The following is a 17,412-nucleotide window of genomic DNA, read 5'->3' as shown; positions in this document are numbered from 1 at the left end:
TCGGACCTCGGCCAGAACGTCCTTCTGCAGGAACAGGCCAGTACGCTCCAAGGGAGACAGGGTGAACGCCCCAGAAAGCACGCCCTCCTGCGGAGCGGGTGCCTCGGGCACCGGAACATCTAAGAAACTCATCATGTCCAATACCCGGTCATGAAAGGCTCTGATAGAGCGGGGAAGGTCCTTGTTGTCCTGATCGCAGTGAGGGTCATCTGACAGGTCAGGATCCTGCCGAGCCGTGTCAGGCACTGCCTTGTCCACTGGGGACAATGGAGGCAAAGGTGGAAGAGCAGGGGGGGCACCACAGGCAAGGGAGGCGCTGGCGGAACCACCGGAGGAACGCGTGGAGCCGGAGGCGCAGGTGGACATATCTCCTTGAAAAGCCCTTTGAAATATTCCCTCATGGGGTCGGTGCGCATAAGCGCTTGAAATTTACCAAAAAAGGCATCCTCAGGAGATTGTTTCAGGACCTGAGGAGGCCTCTCATGAGGTGGACAAAGCCAGGGACCTAACGGGGGAAGGGTGCCACACCGGCCCCTCCATCGTATCCACATAAATCAAAGGAGCCCCCCCCCCCGCAGGCAACGAAACCTTGTGCGGAAGAGGCATCCGGGCGTTCCAATCATAAACCGGCCGGTAAGGATGCGCACAAGGGACCTAAGGTACACCCAAGAGACCGAGCCCTACACCAGAAGCCGATGGCGTAGTTGTAGGGGTAACACCTAAAATGGCCGCCATGGTCGTGGCGGGAACGGGCACCATTTTGTCCTCATCTGAGGGGAACTGCGGTACGTGAGGAAGTGAGGCAGGGGTCCTCGTCGATGGATCAGGGGTCTTAATCTTAGCCTTAACATAAGGAACCTCGGCCGAGCCGGTACTATGAGGCCTGGAATGTTTTTGTGACATACCAACCGCCAACTGAGCCTTCGAAGGAAGGACCTCGGCACTGCCGGTAAAAGAAGAACTTTGCTTCTTTGCCCCTCAACAGATCTGGTGTCACCACAAGAGCGGGAACGGTCAGCAACCGCTTTCACCGACAAAGCCTTGTCCGGCCATTCAGAACTGTTGGTAGCTTTAGCCTCTGTACGAGGGACCTCTGACCCAGGCCCGGTAACAGCCTTATCTGCGCGGGCCTCGAACATCCGTTCGGTAACTACAAGCCCAGCAAAGGCCTCGGGCGCACCCCGGTTTTGTTTTTGAGGGAAGCCGACAGAGAGGCCTCAGAGCGAACTCCGGTACCCCACGACTCAGTAGAATTGGGTCTACAAACAGCCCCCACAGGAGGGGCCTTGGAGCGTACGCCGGTGTTCACAGGCCCCTTACGGAGACCCTCGGAGAAAACTCCAGTAGAATTATTAGGCCCAACGGGCACCTCAGGGCGAACCCCGGTAACAAAGCGATCAACGCCCCCCCCCCCGGACCGAGAGGAACTCGGGAAGGTATCCCCCAGCTGGGGTGCTCTGAAAAGTAAAGAACTTACCGGGCGTTTTTTCTTCTCGTCGATGAACGCCTGAAAATGCGAAGGAGGAGTTCGTCGGAACACCTCCTCCCACCGCTCCAACCGACGTTGAAGTGCCCGGACCGAAAGGGAGTCACAGTAAAAACAGGAGTCCCAACGGTGTTCTGGACCCAAACACTCTAAACAAAGAGGATGGGGATCTGCCCTCGTGAAGCGGCGGTGACACGATGAACAATCTGGAAAGTCTAATTTGAAAGACATAGACAGACTAGTAAACGAATGCTAGCGAGAGCCAGAGAGGAAAAAAGGGAAGAAAATCTTCCGAGGATGCAAGCGTGTGCGGCCCGATCGAGCGGAGAAAAGGACTGATGGGCGATGCGGAGCCAAGGTGGGCGGGGTTACGGCTGCGTGCCGGGCCCCGCGCAGGAAAGAGAGGAGGGACACATTTTTGAAAAAAATGTGGATGCTTTTTACAAAGTGCTCTGGTCCCGTCCCACAGGACGGAGAGATGTCCCACAAGTATGGAGGAAAGGGGACAGGATGTAGGAGTACAGAACACTACTCGCAGGAGCAGAAACAATAGACTGAAGGCCAAATGATATCATAGGGGCTTGGTTTCATGAAGCGTGCAAGAGGTGTATAGGTGCCTGTGTATGTGTGTGTAACAAATGCTGGTTAAAGTAATGAGAAATCTTGCCTCATTGGAGATGCCTGCACAGAAGCAACATGATAGGTGAAGGACAATGTTTCTTTGACAGTCAGCAAGTGTATACAGATTAATGACTGGAACAACAGGAGCACAAAGCACGAGTCATCACAGCACATAAGCCCTATCCGAGCCAATGAATAAATGTGGTTTGTTAAATGACTAAAATACTGTTTACCCAATGTTAAAACATAGTTAAACATTTATACTAAAATTGAGAGTTCTTTTTCTCACAACATGATTCTCTGAATTTACAATGACAAATGTAAACAGGCCAGCCAGACCATTATTAATGCAAAAAACAAAGCAGTACTCATGTTTCAGCACATGCATGACCACACAATGACTTACATCACAGTTCGCTCGACCTCCATTCCCACATCTCTGCTCCCGTAAGGTCTATAAAAACAAAGAAGAAAACTATATCACAAAGTGTAACACACAAATTGAGAAAAAACAGACAAGCCAGCAGGCCAAGTATGTAAATACAGTCAATATTAACCGGAGCACTTCATTAACTGGCAACTCCACTGCCAGCAGCAGAAGCATTTCTGGTTAAAGAACTGCTGCATAACAAGGTTCGGAGTTGCATAAAAGAGCAAACCAGCCAGGAAGGTTGGTTAGCCACCTTTTTGCTTCGTTGACCCGCTAGGGCAAAAAGAAATTTGGTTAACCAGCATTTTTGAATATCCAGTACAAGTTCCCAATAGAGCAGGAAAATCAAGCTTTTACTGTAGAACCTGAGGGGAGCAAGCAAATTACATACCAAGCGATATAAAGCTTGTATATGATGTAGGGTAATACCATCTAAGGCATCAAGAACTGACCTACAAGTCATGGGCACATCGACAGGGTCAGGTCATGACTGTCAGAGGAGAGCAGGAGCCCCAGTCAGCCTGGGCTGTAAATGTAATGCTGTCTGCATGTGTTGGTACCACAGTCCTCCCCACCATACCTGTCTTTTCTGGTCATAGTTACTTTCCCTTTTCTACAAGACTTCAGTACCCAGGAACCGCTGCGCTGAGTCCATAGCGGGCCAAGCAAAAGCTGTGAGTCGGCTGTTGAGAGTTTCAACTCATCAGCAACCATCAGTTCGCCAGTATAGAATCTACCTTCACCACACCGCGGGGAAGGAGACCAACCCACCAGCATCAAGCATTCCTGTGTCAATAATATGGAGCAGATGCCAGTGAACAGAAAGCGGTAAGGCCAAATAGGGACTTTGAAGCCTCAGTATGAGAACCCAACCACGGGGTGGAAAGGTGACAGGGAACCAATGGGAAGGGGGAGGAGGTGAGAACTAGGAATGACAGGGGTTTAAAACCCCACACTCAGACCAGTGGGTGAGGGTTATTTGGGTGGGATCGAAAGGAGAGTTGGCAGAGCGGGAAACCAGGTGTTGGTGAGCAGGTGGTGGAGAGGAATGATGTGGAAGTTGTGAACGTGTTGGGTGAAAGTGTTGGATGAGAGCACAGGTAAGGTATTGCATGTGACAGAGTTGTACCAATGACAAAAAATGTAGTGGTGGGTGTGTGTGTGTGGAGAGAAGAGTGAGAGTAAGGGAGGGGGGAGAAGGTGGATAGGTAAGGTGAAAGAGAAAGAGCGAGAGTGAGAGTTAGGCATAGTAGGGGAGGTTGATGGTGAGGATGGAGAAAGAAGTATGAAAGGGGGGGGGCAGAGCAAGAGGTGAAAAGAAAGTGAAGTCCTGACGAAGGAGGCAAAAGAGAGGCAGAGAGTGCGAGCCAGACAGAGCAAGAGAGCGAGAGACGGAGCACGAAAGAGCGAGATGGAGAGACTGAGAGCAAAAGAGCGTGAGAGAGCGAGTGAAAGAATGCAAGAGAGAGTGGGTGAGTGCAAGAGAGAGCGAAAGAGCACACAAGAGCGCAAGAGTGAAAGCGAGCAAGAGAGCGAGAAGTGGGAAGAGCGATGGGGAAAAGAGGACATGTAGGGGGTCAGAGGGGAAAGGAGGACAGCCAATCTAGGAAGATCAGGGGGAGGAATTGGGGGTTGGCGGAGAGAGAGGGAGAAGGGATATGGGGAAATTGATCGTAGCAATAGAGAGATCAAGGAGAACAGAGGAGGGAAAGTGGGCGGGAGTGTAGAGTGATCATCTTTACATCATTGATACAGCCACTGGGGAACATCAGAGTATGGAGACTGTAGAAAGATCCAGAAGGAACCCAATCGAAAAGCCTATAGCCTTTAGACCCTCACATAAAACGAGGCTACAACAAGACAGTAGGAGTTACCCATCAATAGTCTAACAGTAAACCAACCAGTTGGGGAGGGCAAAGGCAGAACTAGTGAACCCCCTTAGTCTGGCCTTCCTAAGTCATTCAGAATTGAAGTATTGGAAATTGACAATCAAAACACCTAACTTCCATTTCTGAGTCCTCGAGTTTTTGAAGCCACCTGGGACAGCACTTCAGTCAAAAAGGAATTACAGCAGCAAGCATATGAATCAGCAGGTAAGAACACATAGAATAGTAAATGCACAGCATGTCCAAAATTAACAGAAATGCAAAAAGACCCCATGGTAGCTACAAATCATGCACTACAGCGAGTATAGGATTTGCCCAACAAGGATATAGCATTGGAAACACACCTACATCTGTGATCCTATGATCTAACATGTAGGGGTATGCTACAGTTGCAAAGCATGTGCATCAGGGAACAAATGGCTTAACCGAGACACCAGCTGCAAAAAGAAAGATTATGCCACACGTCCATGTGCTGGCTCTAAAGCATGCATCTGCAATACCCAAGATCCTGTCACTGGAATCATGAAGCCCTAAACCAGTACTTGGAAAACAAGATGAAGTAGGTTAGGACCCAAATAGCCGCACAATACTGAATCAGGGAACCAACTGGTGGATTAACACAAACCAGCCATGAAGGAGCACAAGCGTTTATTTCTGTGTTTGACTCCGATGACAGAAGAATGAAGAATGTGCAAACCTACACTGAAAAATGCTAGGTTTACAAGGAGCTGTAACAATATTATGATCACTTTGAATATGTAGGTCACAAGGGAGGGTATTGAATGCTAGCAGGACAGCCACACAGAAGTCACGGTAGGGAACAATCTTCAACGCACAGCAGCAAGCACTACCGACACAAACGCCCTCATTACAGAACATAAACAGCTTTAAGCAGTGCCAGTTTCTTTAAATGCAAATACCTACCAGATGTTTGAATTCCGCAGACAGACTGCCATTGTTGGACTCTTCCATGTTCATGACCTTGGTGTTTGTTCCCAGAATATTAAACTTTCGGGACCTAAAAACGTGGAGGGAAACCAGAAAACAAATGGGGTGGGAAACTACTTGTAACAATGTAGAGCCATAAAAGATGTCGACCAGTGCTCTGTCTCAGTTATTGATTTATCACGTTTACAGATCACGAAGAAAGTAAATTATCAACCCAATTAAAAACGCAACCACAGTGAGCAAATTACCATGAGTTGAAAACTGGCCTCTACTCTAATAAAGCTACACGCTTGGGCCATTGGCCCCTGCTCAGGACAGGAATTCACTTTTCTTCACTTCTGTTTCCACTCAGTGATCCGTCAACCTAGCAACTCCAATCCTGGTGGACCTGTTCTTCCGTTGAGGAACCAAGGGACACCCCTGTTTTAGCCGATCTCAGAACGTAGAACCGCTCCTTCCCAGCCAACTACTCCCCCTTCCCTCGATGCTCACCCACCTCTTGGACTGCACCTGGGCTCCACTTGCCCACTTTCTTTACCCTCCATCATGCACTTTGACTTCGCTCCCTTCCTCTTTGTTCTCTCCTTTCCCCCGTTCTCGTAGCCTTCAGCCACAACTCAGTATAACCTTTACCTTATTCTCACCCTCTCCACCTCCCTCCTCTCCTCCTGCACCCACACCCCTCAAACAGGACACTACAGTTCTACCTGGATCTCCAACCTTATCTATCCTCCACCCTTATATCTCAACACCTTCTTCTTGGATTCTGAAATGCACAATCCCTTAGCAACAAGTCTATATCACTGACCACTTTGACCACCATCTCCCTAAACTTACTTCTTGTTGTCACAAAACCTGGATCTACCCTCATTATTCTGCTACCTTTCCTACTCGTCCAAACTGGTGGTGAGTAGGGTTCCCCCATCAGTAAGGCCCTCACCACTGTCCGTGTGTTCCCCGCAAGACATCACCTCGCTCTTTTGAACAGGACACTAGTTACCAACCCCTTCAAACGCATCTCACCACCAACCCCTAGGAACTCTCAAATCCTGCTTCGCTGACTGTCCTCATTGTCATGTTCAGGGACTTTACACATGCCAAGCCATCCGCAGCAACCTGCCGTATACCCCCATCTATCTGGCGACTCTCCGCACAACCATCCTACTAACTCGAGTGGGAACTATTGACCCAGTCTTTCTCTCTACACCGCTCTCTTCCTCAGACCTCTCCACTGAACCCCCTCTGCCATGGGATCACTATTGTTCACTTCAACATCCCAGTCCATACACCCTCTACTCCACCTGTCTCCGCTTCTATGAGCAAGAAGAAATTCAAGCAGGACTCTCTCCTGCCTTTCTCCCCTATTCATGAGACTTCCATCGGCCATGCTTTTTTAAACCTTCACTATGCACTTAAGACTCCTTTTTACCAACACTATCCTGCCCGCACATTTACACCTTGCCGCATCAGTCCTCAGACCTGGATTACCTCAGAGATACAGACCTCGAAAACAAACATGTGCCTACTCTTAGCCTACAAATATTAAAAAAATTCCTTTGCTGCTCTCTCCACTGGACTGTATTCTGTAAAATCCTCCTACTTCACAATCCTAATCGCCACCCTTTGCAAACACCCTCGCAAACTTTCATCTACCTCCAATGTGTGATCGCATGCCCTAAGCCAATATCTATTGCCTCTCCCTTTCACTAATGGTTTTGATCACATTTTCTCTACATTTACAACACTTAAGGTGCTACTATCACTCCCTCCGATACCTTCCTGTCCACCACCTCTCCCCACTACCCCTTCTACTCTCAAAGACTTCTCTGCCAACTACCCTGAATTAGTCTCTCACTCTCTCTCTCACTCTCCCCCGTCTCCTTAAGTCTAAAGGAGCCCTCTACTGACCCAAACAATTGAGCACAGGATATTCTTGCTATCTAAATATGCGAATCAGTATTACTTTCTATTGAACAAAAAAATACTAATTCAGTTTTCAACTTAATTTTTTAGGAGAAGTCATCTAAATCACAAATATCCCCTACTTCATGAAGGGCTCATTCATGCCCGAAATGCGTCGTAATCAATAGGAGGCGACACACAGAGATACCTTCTCTCACCCTAGTCAAGAAATGGTCCCTATTGAGATATCTGGTTTAATGAACACTTGCAAACTTGAATTGTTTTATGTTTTGTGAAACATCTCTCTTTTGTAAACCCTTACAGGATTGGCCACCTTCCTAACTGGCCCGACACATTTTCGTAAGTCTGTTTGTTTCTTGAATAATGTTTTTTTTCAATTATTGCTACGTAATCACATGAATTCAATTGTATAAGCACCTACTGATTCACCTACTTTGTTTTACTGATCCACCCACGTTTTATGTTAAGTAAGACAAAAACACTGAATTAACACTGGGAATAATTGTGCAGCGAGATTTAGAGGTGCGCCTAGTTTAAAACTGAAGTAAGGTTTTTTGAGTTACAAGAGGGACAGAGAGTGGAGTTTTAAACCACAAAAGTCATTCTAATGAACCAAAATAGAAAAGTAACATTCAAGAAACTATTAGTAAGTGCACAAGGAAGGTGTAGAGAGCAGAAGAAGCCTTACAAGAAGATTAATAAAAAGAAACATCAATCTATCTACAGACGTTTTAGTAAAGACACAAGGAAGAAGTTTGATCAGTCTGCAGTGCAAGATATTCAAGTTAAGAATTTAAGTAATGAGAAAACAGTAACCAGCTGGTTGAGTTGAATAAGGAATACAAGTCTATCAACTAGAATTACCTCCAGGCTATGGGTGGAGGTAGTCAGATAATCTAGGAGGGAGGATAAAGGTGTTAATAATGGGAACAACCAGAGTGTTCGCTCATGTCTAACCATTAGATGTATTTATTGCAGGTTTCCTGATATCAGAAGTTTTGGAGTTGGAGACATTTCAAGGAGACCTGATACTTGTTATTTTAGCCACGTCCTCTTACCCCCGGGAACAGTCAGCTCAGTAGTTGTAATAAATAGAGTGCTGGGAGGATTGGACTAAGGGGTCTGGAGGACTATCGTCTGCTCCTGCAGGATTCTACGCTGGGACCTGATGTAGGCACTACACTGGGTGCAGGGTGCAGCAACAGCACGCAATAGTTCATAGCCATTTGGACGTACTGTCCATTTGGCATTTTGGGGGGGGAGGGGGGCGGCTTGCCTAAAATGGCTGTGCCACAAGATTTCCCCTTGTCCTTTGGTCATTTTGTATTTTGGCTTTGTTCCTGCTTGCTTAGGGTTGGATGACATATATCGTGAGCCCTTTCCCAGGCAAGGCCTCACCTTTCCTAAGCAACGTGGCTGTATGGGTTTGTGGCCAGATGTGAGGGCTGGTACTGTTTGGCCCCAGTCCACATCCTGACCAAAGTGTGTCTGTTGCTGGGAAGATGTGGTGGCCGGATGTGGTCCTTGATTGGACAGCCTTTGCCAGCTTGAATGGTGCATAAGATCCTTACTTGGTGTGCTTGGGGCGATTCCAGCTCAAATCTGGGATTAAAGGAGGACACCGGCAGCCCTTCAGTAGATAGTAATTGAAACCAAGATCCCTTTAAAAGAGAAGCATCCTGCTGAAGATTCACAACTCACCATTGCAGCAATACAGGATTGGCTTTTTCAACCCTCACCTGTGAAGTCCTACTCCTTTCTGATCTAGCGAGGACTTCATCAGTCCTTCGGCCGATGGCGTGGTGGGAACAACCCATCTCAGCCTCTGCTCAAGGATCCAGCCCTTGAAAGCCTTCAGAAGTGTCCCGGGACCATCCAGTGCGCTGACCCACTTTCTCCTGAGCTACCTCGCTGCATCAGTCGCCTCCCAGAGTACAGACTTGGGACTGCACAGACAAATGACTTGTGGAACAAGTGAGCTCCCCATGCACTCGCAGCACTCCAGCACAAAGAAGAGCCCAATAGGACGAGCTTCTTTGTTTCTGCCATGAGGGTCATCTTCCGCTGTTTGATTACAGTGGTCGCCGTGGTCTCCTGCCTGCATCAGGTCCTGGGGGTCCTTCAAGGTAGTTGACAACCACTGCATCCCAAAAGTGAATATAAATAGATGAACAAGTTACTTACCAACTGTAACGTTCTTTCGATTGGATGTTCCTCCCACGTATTCCTCATCTTAGAAATACGCATCTTGCAGCTTGCTGCTTCGGAAAATCACCAGAGGGCGCTGCACTCAAATCCGCGGCATCGATGGCCCTCGAGGGTCACCGTCGACATCATCCGCAGTATAAAGGGCTCGAGCCGCGTTGGTTAGCCTCAGTTCTTTTTTTACGATGTGAGTAGCCCCATCAGCTGACCAGGCTTTTCATTGACCTTTGGCTCTTAAGGAAGTGTAACTTGCATAAACTGTAAGGCGGAGCAGGTTGGGAGGGTCGATGAGGAATACGTGGGAGGAACATCCAATCAAAAGAACGTTACAGTTGGTAAGTAACTTGTTCTTCGAATGGATTGTGTCCTCCCACGTGTTCCTAATTTTAGGTATTCTCCCAAAGCAGTAAGAATTTGGAGGAGGGAGTACAGAGATGTTAGTCATGGACAGTATGAAGGACAGCTTTTGCAAAGAGGCCGCCTTGATAAGATGTTGAATCTAGGCAATAATGCTTCACGAATGTGTTCATTGATTACCAAGTTGCTGCTGCACAAATATCCTGCACCGGAACACCCATCTGAACAGCCATTGAAGTAGCCATACCCCTGGTTGAATGGGCTCTTAATCCATCCGGAGGCTCTTTTCCAGCCCATTTATAGCACTCTGCAATCGCTAAAATTATCCATCTGGATAGTGTTTGTTTAGATATTCCTAGGCCCAATTTGTGTCCAGTATATCCAACACATAGTTGGTCACTTTGACGAAATTTGGCTAATCTGGAAATGTAGAAACAGAGCCCTTTTTGGGTCCAGTCTCTGTAGCCTTTCTTCCTCTTTACTCGCATGTGGAGGACGATAGAAAGAAGGTAATGTAATTTTCTGTGACAGGTGGAAATCGGAGACTATTTTTGGTAAGAATGAGGGCCTGACCCTAAGGGTAACTTTGTCTTTATAGAAGATGGTGTGAGGAGGCTTACAAGAGAGTGCCTGCAACTCACTCACCCTGCGGGCTGATGTAATAGCCACCAGTAAAATTGTCTTTAAAGTGAGGAGCCTTAATGGGCAAGAATGTAAAGGCTCAAAGGGGGTGCCTGTAAGGAATTTTAGAACTAAATTTAAATCCCATGTGGGTACCTGGAAGGGAGTTGGAGGGTACACATTAGTCAGACCTTTTAGAAATTGGATAACAAAGGGCATTTTAAAATAAGAAACTTCTTCAGACGAGCGCTTGAAAACAGATAGCGATACCAAGTATCCTTTTATGGTGCCCACTTGGATCCTCAAGTTGGCTAAATGTACAAGAAAAGATTGAACCATAGGTGTGCTACATTGGAATGGATCCACATCCTTGTCTTTGCACAGGTTCCTGAATTTATTCCACCAACACCGGTGCAAGGACTTTGTTGCTGGCCTTCTGGCCGAAAGCAATATCTCTATTACGTTGTCCGGGAGGTCCTAATCCTTATATCTCAACCTCTGAGAAGCCAAGCGTGAAGGCCGAGTGTTTTGACCTCTGGATGGAGAACCCGACCTTCCTCTTACAAGAGGAGATCCTCTCTTTGTGGAAGACGTATTGGAGGGCAGATGGACATGTCTAGAAGGTCTGGGTACCACGTTCTCCTGGCCCAATCCGGGGCAATTAGGATCATAGTTTTCCTGAACTTTCTCAACCTACTGATTACGTGTGGAATCACAGGGACTGGATGAAACGCATACAGAAGTGGATTTGTCCAGTCTACCACAAACGCGTCTCCTAGAGAAACTCTTGGGGAAATTCCCTTGAGCAGTACTGATAGCACTTCCGGTTGACCCCAGTCGCGAACAGATCCACTTGAGGGATTTCCCAAAGGGTGACGATCTCTTGAAGGACTTCCTGAGCTAGTTCCCCATTTGTGGGACACTGTCCTCTGCCTGCTCAGAGCATCCGCTGCCGTGTTCTTTTCCCCGGCCAGGTGAATTGCAGATAGAGAGATTCCATCTTGTATTGCCCAGAACCAGAGCTGCATTGCCTCTCTGCACAGTGGTAGTGACCCTACGCCTCCTCCCTTGTTGAGGTAGTACATGGCCACTGTGTTGTCCGTCATTATCAGGACATTCTTTCCCCGTACAGAGGGTAGAAAGGCTTTCAGCGCTAGTCGGAACGCCCTTAGCTCCAAAAGGTTGATGTGTAGTTTGGACTCCGATGGAGACCAACGACTGCCGATTGTCAGATCGTTGGTGTGGGCTCCCCACCCCATAAGCAAGGCATCCGTCACTACTGTTATCTCCGGCCATGGTTGCCAAAAACATTCTCCTCTCAGGATATTGTCCCTGCAAGTCCACCATAGCAGATCTTGAGCCACTCTGGTCTGAATCTGCAAAAGATCGGACATATCTCCTGAAAATTGAGATCATTGAGTTTTGAGGGCCCATTGAAGGGATCTCATCCTCAATCTGGCCTCTGGCACCAGAAAAATGCAGGATGCCATAAAGCCGAGCAACCTGAGAAAATCGAAGGCCGGCAGATACTGAGCATTCTGAAACTTCGTTACCATGAGCAGGATGTGTTGAGCTCTCTCCTTGGGAGGCGAGGCTTTCCCCAAGGAAGTATCCAGGGCTGCTCCGATGAATTGGAGCTTTTGGAGTGGTATCATTTGAGACTTCCTGTAATGGAGGGAGAAGCCCAGTGTGTGTAAGAAATGGCAGGTCATGGTCAGAGGTTCCTGAGCTCATCTTGGTGAACTCGCCCTGATTAACCAGTCGCCCAGGTAAGGGTAGACGTGAATCCCCCTTCTCCTGAGACTCGCTGCCACCACAGACATTAGCTTGGTGAAAACCCACGGGGCGGAGGTCAGCTCAAATGGCAGAACTCGAAACTGATAATGAGAACCGCCAATTGCGAACCTCAGGTACTTCCTGTGCTTGAGATGGATCGGCACAAGAAAGTAAGCATCCTGAAGGTCCAATGATACCATCTAGAATTGGAGTTGGAGAGCCCGAAGGATATGAGAAAGTGTGACCATCTTGAGCATGTCCTTGCTGAGGAACTTGTTCAAGTTTCTTAAGTCCAAGATGGGTCTCAATCCACCATCCTTCTTTGGAATGAGAAAGCACGGGGAGTACCAACCCTTGTTCCTCTCTGCTACAGGTACATGCTCTATTGCACCGGTCTCTAGAAGGATTAAAATCTCCTGCACAAGGAGCGGATTTGGAGTTTTGGTAGAGGTGGCTCCCGGTGGACAGTCCTGAGGCCTTTGTCGAAAAGGAAGGCAGTAACGATGGGATACTATTTCTAGTGCCCAGGCATCGGAAGTAATGCCCCACCATTCTTTCAGATGCCGAGTGATCCTGTCTCCCACCGGTGCCTTGTGGGTGAAGGCCTCAGAGTGGCTTTCCAGCAGCTGCAGCAGCAGCTGAGGGGACAGTTGCCGCTGCTGGGGCTGATCTAGCACCTTTTCTTCCACCACAAGGAAACTTTCTCCGTTGTCCTCTTTGACTGGCCTGTCCCTTCCCTCTCCAGAGCGATGAGTAAAACCGAAAAGGATGGCTCCTCCAGGAAGATGACCCTGAATAGGAGTGTTGTTGAGGTTGTTTTATTGATGCGCTGAGCAATTTAGCTGCCGCCTTTGAGGTCTGCAGCTTCTCCAAACTCTCGTCTGCCTTGCTGCCAAACAACCTCGAGTTGTCAAAGGGCATATTGTGTAATCGGGATTGCACATCCGGTGCAAAGCCCGATTTCCTCAGCCATGCAAATCTGTGCAGGACTGTGCTAGGCGCCATGGACCTACTTATGCTATCAGCAGTGTCCAGTCCTGATTGAACACATTCTTCCATAGCCTCTTTTCCATCTCTTATTATTGCCCGGAAACCATCCCGTTCCTCACCCTCAGGGATGTATTCAGCGGCTGTTGTCATGCTGTCCCACACGGTGTGTGTGAACCGTGCCAAGGTACAAGTCACATTCCTGGACTTTAGGGCCATGCTACCTGAAGAAAAGGCTTTTCTGGCCCAGGCGTCAATTCTTTTGTCATCCCTATCAGCGGGAATGGAAGGGTAAGCTGAATATTTAGAAGTTGCCGCCTGCACCACCAGGCTTTCAGGCGAGGGATGTTTTGACAGATCCTCAGGGTCAGATGAGGATGGTCTATATTTTCCAAGACATTTTTTATTGATAGCAAGGCCCGAATCTGGGGTTTCCCCATGTGGCCCCATGTGGCCATGCCCTTTTTTGTAAGACTTTGTGAAAAGGCAGGACAGAGACCTTTTGGGGGCCTTCGTTAAGGATGTCAGTCATGTCGTCTTGATCAAAACTAGGTGAGCTTGACTTCCATCCCCTGAACTCAATTACTCTGCTCATTGATTTCCTGTACCCAGAGTCTGCATGATCTGCAGGGTCAGGTTTTATCAAAGTCTACCTCAGGGGAAGTATCCAGGCCACTGGCTGTTTGAAGGCATTTATACAAATAAGCCAATTTAGATGTAGGGTCTATTAACTCCTCAGGGACATCCCTAGTCCCAAATCTCACTCCAGCTGAAGTAACTTCTTCCTCAGAGGACTGCTCCTCGTAAATAGAGGACATAAACCTGAAAAAGTCTTGCCTGGGTTGAGGTTGGTATACCCTTTTTGGTGAAGCCATCAAAGGTGTCGATTTTGGTGCCGGATTTAAATTTTGTTTTATGAGGCGTCAGGGAGATTTCCTCTGACGACACCCTCAACGACTTGTCGTCAGATCTCACGTGTCTGGTCTTTGATCTCCCTCTGTCACTTTTAGAGTGAGAAGGGGTATGGTCTCCACGCGTCTTTTTCGAGGGGGTCTGGGCTGCGTTCTCGAAAATCTTTAACATCAAAGCTCTGAAGGCCTCCCATTTTTCAGGAGAATCATATTTGGAAGGGTGGGATATAACCCTTGAATCAGCCGAAGAGGAAGGAGGAGATCGATGTTGTCTTTTCCTCGATTTTTTGTCTAGGAGGAAGAAAATGTCCTCGATCAACTTCTTGATCTCGATTTCCTCGACCCATGTCAAGACTTTGCACTCTATTCTTTCGTATCCCTCTTTCTCCTCGAAGATTGAGGATTCCTCCCCCACCGCCAGTTTACCTTTTCGTTCCCTAAGAGCCTTGTTGGTCATAGCCGGACAGGAACCGCATTAGTCGACCTGATGGTCTGGGCCCAAATACCAGAGGCAAACTCGATGGGGGTCGGTAATCGACATTTTCTTTTCACACTTCTGACACTTCTTAAACCTGGTGTGGAAGGAGTCGAAGACGAGGACATTTCGTCAGAAAAAACTGGCGCTGTTAGTCACCACGAAGCAAAGCTATCGGAAAAACTGAACTGAAACTAAAGGGCGCAGTTCGAGCCCTTTAAACTGCGCATGACATCGACGCTCGACGGTGACCCTCGAAGGACATCGATGCGACAGACTCAAGCGCAGCGCCCCCTGGTGAAAAAATGTTTCCGAAGCAGCAAGCTGGAAGATACGTATATCTAAGATGAGGAATACGTGGGAGGATAGGTTTAGTGATTTACTTACCAGTGATTTTCTGGGGATTGATAAGAGTGGTACTTTTATATATTCTGGCTAACTTGTATTAAGAGTGCTCTGTGTGTTTAATTGAACCCTTCCCAACTGTCACACTCTTCTAAGCCAAAGCCTCACAGTATCCAGTGATTATAACCAGAACATTTACAGAGAGGTAGGTTATAACGAAACTATGACAGAAAAAAACTTTTTTTTTTTTAAACTGGTGGGAGGTGTTTGGGGTAGGGTAAGAAGTATGGGGAATGAGGGACTGGGCGGCATAAAATAAAACATAGTACCGTTATAACCTAGCTCTCTGTAAATTATTTAGTTGAAATCGCATAGAACCAGCCTCACTGCTCAGTCACGTTACCTTGATAGAGTTTGGTTAGACATGAGCGTCTTTCCCTGTTTATCACAATAGAGTGTCCTTTTAGAATCTGTCCACAGGGAAAATCCATCTTTCCATCCCATTAAAAGCTTTTGATCCCTGTACCATCTAGAATGGCAACATCAATGTTACAACACAACTTTAAGTACCAATTACCAGGGCTGTGAACATAACAGTGCAACCTCTAACAATATGATATGATATGGCATGGCATGTATAACACACCTATACACTAGTGTTTCAAGGCACGACGATGCAAGGGAGGGGGAACAGAGGGAAGACAGATACCGATCTTACTACGCCGTGTGACATTGAGATTGCACCAGTGCGGGTCAGATTCATCATCAATTAATCTGAAATAGAATACAGACATATAATATGCAGTGCCATGTGTATGAAGGTGTTGGGAGATATTTTCAGAACCAGCCATGTTGGGAGCATTAAGAGAGGCCAACCTAGGTAATGAGTAAGGGATTTTCACACTTCCTCTTACCAAACTCTCTCAAGGTAGCGTACGCCGAGCAGTAAGACAAACTTAGGCGCTATGGGGCTGGTGCAAACTCTATTTTACAGGCCACTACGGTACTCAGAATCGCCTGCGCCACTTATGTTGGTCCAGCTGGTGGAGGTCCTGGTATTGTGGATGCAGTGGGTGATGTGGATGTTATATTGGGGATCAACTAAGTGGCTTTTCCCATCTCAGATTCTGGGACGGTTCCAGTACACTTGCAGGTCGATGGGCAAGACACTATGATGGACCCCTATGACGCAGCAGGTGAAGACTGGTGATGAAGAAACCTAGTTAAGGGGTCAGCAGGCTTGGTCCATGGCAGCAGGCAAGCAGCTCCATATGCAGAAGAGCAGCTTATACAAGCAACGATTTTCCAGGCCCAAAAGTCTAGGATCTGCAGAGCTAAAAACGTAAGCTCTGGACAGTGGCCGTTGCTGAAGAGAGGCCTGGTTGATGGATGGTCAGACCATAGGAGGGTCCTGCAGCACTTCTTGCAGTCTGTGGACTTCGGAGGATGAGCTAGTATGCAGCTCTGATTCCACCAGTCCAATGGAGGAATGCATCATCAAGGGTTTTTCCCAGTTCACAGAAAAGGGCGCAGAGGTTCACCTGTGAATATGATAATTTATAATGCGCTTAATACCCAGAGGTTTCTAAGTGCGGACCCAGGGATCGATCCTGTGTTGCTCTGTGTCGTCTTGTTTCCGAGGCGAGCATGTTGCCGCTGAGCTATCCTCCCAGGAATGGGTTGGGCAATGTTGGTTCACTTCAGCCGCGTTTTTTCCGGGTCTTCAGTGCATTGTTTACAATCTTCGGATTTCGACCTGAGAGGGCAGGAAGGTGGCCAAAAAGCAGGATGGCAAAAGAGCAGATCATAAACCACATAGGGAAGCAATTTTCAATATATGGTACTAAAATTGGCTTTATGCAGAAAGAAAGATGGTACACATCAATACACTGGAAAAGGATGGAAAACACAATTCACTGTCACAGCCATTCCTAGGCAACTATACAAAATGTTGCCAGACAAAGGAAAAAGGAAAACCAAGTACCTATTTAACACTACACTTAAGGTGGTATGTTACAAAACAAAAAAGCAGGAAAACATAAATGAGAGTTTTCTTGCACTGGCAGTCTTAGGGAGTGACCTGTGCCCCCAGATTAAAAAACTTGATCAGGAAAGTGAAGCTACAAAAAACAAAAACAAAAAAAAACATTTACTTTTCTTAAATCAGCTAGGATTCCAGGACAGACTCATAATGGTAATCACAGAGAAATAAACGGTGGGAAAGTGAAAAAAGAAAGATTTTCCTAACAAAAGGCACATGCTGCTTGACAAGTACCATTTGCAGCAAGTTCAGAATATTGTGCTGTACCAAGACCCAGCATCAGTTTACCAGCTATACCCGTGCAAAGAAGGCACAAACATGTATGTAAACACTATAGTTGTAACTGATGGAAGAAAGATCTGATATCATGAAGCCATTTGGCCATTTCTGGCTGAGAAAC

At 47.3% G+C, this 17,412-nt stretch overlaps 1 protein-coding gene across 5 annotated transcripts in view; it reads right to left on the bottom strand.

The window, feature by feature from the left end:
- The window catches only part of STAT3 (signal transducer and activator of transcription 3), a 609,635-nt gene that overhangs the window by 291,075 nt on the left and 301,148 nt on the right, over positions 1-17,412 (bottom strand). For all 5 annotated transcript variants that reach the window (XM_069634450.1, XM_069634449.1, XM_069634453.1 and 2 more), the window contains exons 13-14: positions 5,348-5,441; positions 2,514-2,561 (exon numbers count right to left, since the gene is read on the bottom strand). In XM_069634450.1, coding sequence (XP_069490551.1) covers positions 2,514-2,561; positions 5,348-5,441 — 142 coding nt within the window. The remainder of the gene's footprint in view (positions 1-2,513; positions 2,562-5,347; positions 5,442-17,412) is intronic.

Source organism: Ambystoma mexicanum, chromosome 13 (genome assembly GCF_040938575.1).
Source record: "Ambystoma mexicanum isolate Mex_15411 chromosome 13, UKY_AmexF1_1, whole genome shotgun sequence".
Classification (NCBI taxonomy): domain Eukaryota; kingdom Metazoa; phylum Chordata; class Amphibia; order Caudata; family Ambystomatidae; genus Ambystoma; species Ambystoma mexicanum.
The sequence above is the reverse complement of the archived record's forward strand: the minus strand, read 5'-3'. Positions and strand labels throughout refer to the sequence as shown.